The 8193-nt window shown below is 43.8% G+C and overlaps 1 protein-coding gene across 5 annotated transcripts; it reads left to right on the forward strand.

The window, feature by feature from the left end:
- The first annotated feature begins 154 nt into the window (after positions 1 to 154).
- HNRNPH1 (heterogeneous nuclear ribonucleoprotein H1) lies at positions 155 to 8111 on the forward strand. 5 transcript variants are annotated; one of them, XM_062637959.1, is made up of 13 exons: positions 155 to 327; positions 1199 to 1354; positions 1552 to 1695; positions 3179 to 3317; positions 4331 to 4509; positions 4739 to 4810; positions 4890 to 5023; positions 5195 to 5330; positions 5482 to 5565; positions 5702 to 5750; positions 5924 to 6003; positions 6626 to 6718; positions 7302 to 8111. In XM_062637959.1, exons 1-13 carry the CDS (start codon positions 234 to 236, stop codon positions 7424 to 7426), a joined length of 1485 nt encoding a protein of 494 aa, XP_062493943.1. In that variant the 5' UTR covers positions 155 to 233; the 3' UTR covers positions 7427 to 8111. The 5 variants fall into 5 exon arrangements, with proteins under 5 accessions (XP_062493943.1, XP_062493938.1, XP_062493941.1 ...); XM_062637954.1 differs by lacking the exon at positions 5924 to 6003 and having other exon boundaries at positions 156 to 327; positions 4911 to 5023; positions 5702 to 5752; XM_062637955.1 differs by lacking the exon at positions 5924 to 6003 and having other exon boundaries at positions 157 to 327; positions 5702 to 5752; positions 7187 to 8111.
- Positions 8112 to 8193: the final 82 nt, after the last annotated feature.

An 8193-nucleotide genomic window follows, 5' to 3' on the forward strand; every position in this document is an offset into this window, starting at 1 on the left:
CGGGGACGGGGGCTGGGCACGGGCCGGGGGGCGGGAGCGGCTCTGTGTGTGTGAGGTGGGCAGCGGTCCGAGGTAGAGGAGGCTCGGGGGTGGGTGGGCACAGGTCAGGGGGGCCGCCGGGCGCTCTGAGGGGGTGCGGGTGGCGGCCGTGCTGTGCAGCGTCTCAAGGGGCCTGTTTTGCTCTTCTAGCAACCACTGAAACCGAGACGGAGCCAAGCCTCACCCCCAATGTGATGCTGAACACGGAGAGCAGTGAGGGGTATGTGGTGAAGGTCAGGGGGCTGCCTTGGTCCTGCTCCACTGAGGAAGTGCAGAGGTTTTTCTCCGGTAAGCAGAACTGCGAGGGGAATCCTGGGTTCCTTCTGGGGATGCTGTGGTAGTGGGAATGCTGCAGTGAACAGTTCCAAAAAGTGTTTAGGGAATTTCAGTAGCTGATAAAGTTTGTAATGCAGTAGGTGCCTCAGCTAGGACGTGGTGTGGAAAGCCATGCTGTAGACAGCAGGAACTAGACATAAAGGACCTCAGTCATCAAGTCACTGGGATATGCACAGCTGCCTTAGTTTCCTGAGCAGCATGAAGAAAGAAGCTCTCAGAAAACTTCGAAATTTGATTGAACTAATCGATTTAGTTTTTGATGTTGTCGTAATAGGATGTCTTGTGTGAAGTGCTCAATGTGTTGTGTACTTCCTCCTAATTATTAACATTCTGTAAATGACTAACGTTTTACAGTAGTAAACAGCTGTGATAAATACATACTTTTCTCAGTGGCTGGGGATCTTAAAATGCCTCAGGAATTTGGTGTATTGGACTTTGTTCTCATTCAGTTCATTACACTTCTGTTGATTGATATTACTTCTTGCTTCAGTTCATGCTGATGAGAAAGTCTTATGTCAGCTACGGCCAACACATGAACTTGACTTGAGGCAGTAAACCTTCAAAAACAGCTAATTTGCATTTATCCTTCATGTTTTGCTAATTCTCAGAGTCTGCAAGAAGAGTGACTTGATTTTAGTTATTCCTTTGGTCACTATCAGAACTAGAATATTGCTGGCTTTGTCTTCTTGATATAACATGGTAGTTGTTAGTCTTTTCCTTTCAGAATGTCTGAAACTTGTAGAGTCACTTTACAGTGTGTAAAGAGCATTACAGTGTTTCTGTAACAATTAAATCAATTTTGGCCTTCCTTTTTCAATTCCAGATTGCAAGATTCTGAATGGGGCTTTGGGAATCCGTTTCATCTACACCAGAGAGGGCAGACCAAGTGGAGAAGCATTTGCTGAACTCGAATCAGAGGAGGATGTGAAATTGGCTCTTAAAAAAGACAGAGAAACAATGGGACACAGATATGTTGAAGGTTTGACTCAGTTGGTTTTGTAACTGACTAAATGTGTTTGTGCTCAATGGGTTTTTGGCTAATTGCCTTTTGTTTCTTTTAAATGCATGTGAAAGGACAAGTGGACTTGTATGTCATAACTTGACTAGTTTCAAGGCAAATGGCTGTTACAACTGTTGCATATTCCAGAATGCATTAATTCTAAGTGCCTTTTACAGTTTTCAAGTCAAACAACGTTGAAATGGATTGGGTTCTGAAGCATACTGGTCCCAACAGCCCTGATACAGCTAATGATGGTTTTGTACGTCTTAGAGGACTCCCATTTGGCTGTAGTAAAGAAGAAATTGTACAGTTTTTTTCAGGTATGTGGGATTAAAGTAGTAGCTATAGCACTATTGGTTTATGCTAAAAAGAAAACAACAATAACCAAGCAGCCATGGATGCCCAGTAGTATTTCCAGCAGTAACTGATGGGTGTTAAAAATAAATAAACAGTTCTTGTTACTTATCTGGGCTTGAAGGCTCAATTCCTAAAGTACTTACTAAATAATTGAGGGAACTCAAAAAATCAGCTCTCGTTTATATTTAATGGGACATACAGTCCCAAGTAAGGGTAGCAGAAAACAAGTGTTTCACTTTCTAAATTCAAAGTGAACAGTTCAGGTGGGAGGATATTTCCACCCCCAGTCTCAGGTGGCTCATGTTGTTCAGCAGAGGCTGTACAACACCCCTAGTGCTGGGTTCAGTACAGGAGCAGGGTTTGAGGAAGGGTGTGCAGTGTGTGCATGGCCTCTCAGAAACATAGAGTTAGTATTGAGTAAGATTCCAGAAAAACATCAACGTGCTGAACTCTGCCCAAGTACGGATCTTCCCGCTCTGCTTCCTGGGGAAAGAACCCTGAAACAGTCTTTGGTTTTGTCTAACTTTATCTCATCATCCATAAAAACTTTGTTTTGCGTTGACTCATTTTCACTTTTTTACAGCTGTTGTATGTTTTATGAACTGGAATACTATTATAAATGCCTGAGAAAGAAATCTGCTGATTTAGGGTTTAACTTGTTAGTGTTTCAAAGTAGTAAATTTCTAAATGTGAGCGTTTAAAATTAGCTGAAATGTTTTGCTATAGCAGGATATGATGGAGTTCGCTATTTTGCTTTAAAATACGGTATAAATATTTCCGATTTTGCAACTTCAGAATTTATTTTTTGTTTTCTAAATCCGTATATTTCGAACAAGAGCAATTCCTGAGCATGTGCATTTTAAGTTGTTTCTTTCTTACATGGTTACGTAATTCAAGCTTTAAAAACTGTTAATGTGCTTAATATACAAAATGTGCCTCTTCTGTTCAGAAACTAATACTTTTGAAATTACTTCATGATTTTTTTCTTAATTAAGCACTCCTAAAGATAAAAGAAATTAATGCTGAAACTGATGTTTGCATAAGACTAATAATTTTACCTGAGTGACTTCTAGTAAAAATACTTGTCATATATAGAGCTGTTTAACTTGCTGTGTTTGAATTTAAGTTAAAGTTCATCTTAAATACTTTCACAGAATTGAAGGTTTGTAATAATATGTGAACTTCTTAATGCGCCCTGCATTAGATGCCTGGTCTGAGGAGTTGTTCCTGACACTCAGAATGTTTTCTGTGCTCTGCAGGGTGCGTTAAGAACATAAACTGAATGGTATGTTGTTGACATGCTTTTTCTTCTGCTGTTCTGGACTCAACATACCATTCACTTACAAGTGTTAAAATTCTGGTGTATTTAAAGCTATAAGAACTCATGACTGGGCTTGTGATGTTAATATTGCCCCCCTACTGGGGTTATTTGTCCTTGGGTTGAAGGGTTGGAAATCGTGCCAAATGGGATAACATTGCCGGTGGACTTCCAGGGGAGGAGTACGGGGGAGGCCTTCGTGCAGTTTGCTTCACAGGAAATAGCTGAAAAGGCTCTAAAGAAACACAAGGAAAGAATAGGGCACAGGTGGGGATGGATGGTTGGTTGGCTCTGTCACTTTTCTTATGGTAAACCATTAAATCCATATTCTCTCTTCTGAAAGCTTTAACATCTCACCAGAAACACTCTGCTGGTCTCTAACTTGGCTATAAGTAAAGCTATTGCTAATGTGCCTGTGGGACAGGCTGTTTGGATCTACCCAAAATGAAAGATGAAATTGGGCCAAGCTGAAATGTGCTTTGGAATCTGGGTAATAATGGAGAGTACAAAACTTGATAGCTTGAATGTGACAAAGTTGAGAGACTATGGCTTTAACTTCTCAAATAGCACCAATTATGCCTTTAGCTCTAAAGACATGCACAGTACTCTTACTACCATAAGAAAATGTGATACTTTCTAAACTTGTCTTATAAGTTGAAATGTAACAAATTTTACTTACTGTATTAATCTTCAATGTAATAAGCATAGCTTTCAAGAAATTGTCACAAAGGGGTTTTATTCTATTTGACTTGTGACTATTTTTCATTGAAGCATGCACTTTTTGCCTACGCTGAGTCTCTGAAGCATAGGCTGGGTTCAGTAGCATATGCCAAGCTTCTTGTAGCATCCTGATGGGTTGAAGTCCTGGTGGAGGCCAGGTGTTCAACCCTCTATTTCCATTGCCATGTGAGCAAAACAGTGCTGAGTTGAGTGGACACAGTCCCTCCTGTGGGTTTTTGTTTTTTTTTTCTGACTAACACTTTAAATTTGGGGGGAGGAGGGTTGGGAATCAATATTGCTCCCCCACCCTTAAGGTTGGGATACTGCAAAGTATGTTAGGAGCATGTAAACCCTTCAGTAATTGTAATTTCTTGAAAATACACTGATTTGGAAGTAATGTAGTGCTTAAAATAGTATGTCATTGCCTACATAATGTAAAGAAACCTGGCTTAAAATACACTGCCAGTTTCAAGGCTATGACTGAATGGCTTGTTTTAATGTAAAGTTGTGTTTGTGGAAGGAATTAAAGCCTGACTTCTCTCTGTGGAAACGCTTTGTAGGTACATTGAGATCTTCAAGAGTAGTCGAGCAGAGGTGCGCACTCACTACGACCCTCCACGCAAGCTGCTGGCAATGCAGAGACCTGGTCCTTACGACAGACCTGGTCTCACACGTGGATATAACAGTCTTGGTAGAGGAAGTAGCTTGGAAAGGATGAGGCGTGGAGCCTACGGAGGAGGTAAGTAGATGGTGTCCAAGAGAGGGCTGCTCATCTGAGAAGCAGCAGCACTTGGACCTGGTAGTGTCCTCCATGCTTCGTAATCGCTGGTTTGTATCTGTGTATACGTCGTTCGCTTTATTTCTTCTAGAAGAAAAGAAACTTCCTAATACTAGTTGTCTGCAGTGTGCTCGTGTGCATTTGGATTTTTCTGTAGTTGAAATGAACATGTTGTCCAATCTATTTATAGGTTATGGAGGTTATGATGACTACAATGGGTATAATGATGGCTATGGTTTTGGTTCTGATAGATTTGGAAGAGGTAAGAGATCTCTAATAGGAATAGTAACTGAACTTACAATACGTCTCAAAAGAACCTAAAATACATCTGAAAGACCTAGAATGGACTCTCTTCTCTGCAGGGATGTCGGACCACAGATACGGCGACGGGACGTCCACCTTCCAGAGCACGACTGGCCACTGTGTCCACATGAGAGGGCTGCCCTACAGAGCTACGGAGAATGACATCTATAACGTGAGTCCCAGAGCCACCCTTCTCCCAGTGCATGGCTTCCACATTCCATACCCATTACTGGAGGTGCCTATGGCACAGCAGTTAACGAGTGCTCTGTTAAGAGGAAGCAGTTTGCTGTGGAACTCAGCTCTTGCGTTGGTGCGTTTTAATCTTTGTGACTGTTCCGTGTAGTTCTTCTCACCTCTGAACCCCGTAAGAGTACACATTGAAATCGGACCAGATGGCAGAGTAACTGGAGAGGCAGATGTGGAGTTTGCTACTCATGAGGATGCAGTGGCTGCGATGTCCAAAGACAAGGCAAATATGCGTAAGTGCGCCTGTTCTTCAAGGGGGAGCAGCGCTGCTGTGCCTCTCCTCTCACTGGAGAGCTGGTGGTGTTCCTGCAGGCCGGCTCATAGTGTGGCAGACTCTGGGGGGTTCATGTAAAATGTTCTCATGGCAAATTATTCTTCTTCCAGAACACAGATATGTAGAACTCTTCTTGAATTCTACAGCAGGAGGAAGTGGTGGTGCCTATGGCAGTCAGATGATGGGCGCAATGGGTATGTGTAGACAGTCTTAAGTGTGCTTCCGAGCCAGCATTTGGTCTTTAATGAAGCTGGCTCATGTTGTACAGCTCCTGCTTGTTCTGTGCCTGGCACAAAAACTGAAATACAACATTTTGTCTTAATCACACAGTCAAGGAATCGGAAGGGGTAGTCCAAGATTGGAACACTAGCACATTGGCAGGTACGATATACCTTTTTGGAATACATTCAAACAATTAATAGGCTGAATAAACTCTGATGCTGACTGTGGTGTGAGTAGTGGGGTGAGAGGCTCTTGGGAAGGGTGGTGGTGGTGTGAAAGCAGTGTAGGGGATGCCTGTGCTCTTACCTTACTTCCCTCTCCCTTGGTTTTGGAAACTGGAATGTCATCTGGTGATGGAGGGTGTATCTGTGGCACCACCTGTGACCTGCTGTTCAAGTCTGGGCTTGGTGGTAAGGGAAAAACTGATTTGGAATTTGGAGAGACTGCCTGGATTGCTCTAGCAAACTCCAGGAGTGTTTGAAAATCTAAACTGTGTTTGCAACATAAGTTAAACAAGCAATGCCACTCTGTAGAGCAGATACCCTTCTTGATACCTGACTTGTCTGGTTTCTTGGAGATCATAGTGGTGGTTGGGTTTTGGGGGGGTTGGTTGGGGATGTAGTACTTCGATAACAAAATGCTTGGAGTTAGTGCTGGTGTTTTAATAGCAAGTGTTACGGGAGCATAGACAAGTGATGAGGTGAAGAGCAGTGGTTGGTGAGCTGAAGCAGAGGTCCCCTGTGTGGTGAGCCATAGTGCTGCCATGGTAGACAGCCGGTCTGGAATGGGACTGAGTCCGTGCCAGGGAATGTGCTGGGATGACTCCATTTGATGAGTCAGTGTGTTGATGACAGCTGCAGTCCTGTGTAAGAGCTCAACTCTGTTGGAGTGTCTGTGATACACAATAGCAGATTGATCCCACTACCTATAGCCCCTAGAAGCTGCACAAGTAAACCCTTAGTGAGCTTGAGGTGAAAAAATAAGCAGACTTGGACAAGCAAACTCTTAATGCATCTATCCTTAACTCCAAAGGAAGCCAATCCAGTTATGGTGGCCCAGCCAACCAGCAGCTGAGCGGTGGTTATGGAGGTGGATACGGCGGCCAGAGCAGCATCAGTGGCTATGGTAAGGGCAACTTTTGTCTGCGTCAGAAGGTGCAGCTGGCTGAGCAGGCTCACGGCGCTGCTCGCTGGCATCGAGGGGTTGTGCTTCAGGCTGGGCAGTGCTGCAGGCTGACTGCTTGGCCGGTGTGAACCTGCACTAACGGGGAGCTGGCGGGGATATATTCAAAGCGGAAACTTGGTGCTGGGGATGGGAATGTGGGAAACCATTCTGAAAGGGGTCGGCAAGTGGTGGTCTCTGGGCTTGTGTTGCTGTGCTCGCTTTCTTGGTGTGGAAGCTGGAGTCCAGCCTGGCTTCAATACAGCATGAAGCAAGGGGAGGGATGGGGCACATGGGAGGCTGGGTCCTCCCCGCTTCCATGGGGCAGTTCAGCTGAGCTCGGAAGCGGGGTGAGACAGAGCTGGCTCTTTTCATTAACAACCAACAAACTCCATGACGTTGGGTACGGAGCTGTAAACTGCCACTTTGCAGCGTTGGGCACAGTAGACGGTATTTACGAGGTGGCCCAGCAAGGACAGGCGTTGGGGGAAGGATGCTACGAATCGGCCTGAACCAGCTGTGAACCTGCTGTCGGTTTCCCCCCCAGACCCCGGGAGCCAGGGCGCCATGAACAGCAGTTACTACAGCAGCGGGAATCGCGCGTCCATGGGAGTGAACGGCATGGGCGGCATGTCCAACATGTCCAACATGAGTGGTGGCTGGGGAATGTAACCGAGCGCTGACTTTTGGTCACATCCTTTTTTTAAAAAACAAAAAAACAAAAAACTAAGTTTAACAGTTTTGCAATACGAGCTTGTGATTTCTGCTTGACTGTCAGTGAACCCACGATTGGTCTTTTAAAAACCCTTCAGGTTCAGTATTTTTGAACATACCGAAATCGAACCATTCACCTAGGATGTAATAACCGAGTTGAGTAAAAGACTATAACTGTTAAACAACTTCGGGCGTTTCTCAAGTTAGTTTTGTTGTAGGAGTGTATTTAAGCAGTAATAAGCGTATTTAGGTTAAAGCTGTTTGAATTACGTTAAATGTTGCTCTTATACCATATTACATCCGACACTGTTTTGAATACGTGTGGAAGGAGATGCTTCTTTTTGTAAAGAACTGATGCTATAGGAGCTGTGTCTGAAATTCAAAGTGAACATTTGGCATGTTAGTTCTAGTTTCTTTCTTTTAATACCCTGTAAGGCATGTTAAAGCTTCTTTATTTTGGATTTTTTTTAAGTTAATGGGGAAACATGTCGAGACGCAATACGGCTACTTTAGGATTTGGGTCTTGGTGTTCGTATACAATTCTGAGGCCTTGATTTAATCTTTCATTGTATTGTGATTTCCTTTTTAGGTGTATTGCGCTAAGTGAAACTTGTTAAATAAATCTTCCTTTTAAAAACTGGAACTCTCCCTCCTTCGTGTAGCTGTGCCTGTAGAGGGGGGCCTTAGGGACTCTTGACACCTAACATGTGCCTGCCATGAGCAAT

This window comes from Pezoporus occidentalis, unplaced genomic scaffold, assembly GCF_034315485.1.
Source record: "Pezoporus occidentalis ecotype Australia unplaced genomic scaffold, CSIRO_AGI_Poc_V1 ctg55, whole genome shotgun sequence".
In the NCBI taxonomy this organism is placed as follows: domain Eukaryota; kingdom Metazoa; phylum Chordata; class Aves; order Psittaciformes; family Psittacidae; genus Pezoporus; species Pezoporus occidentalis.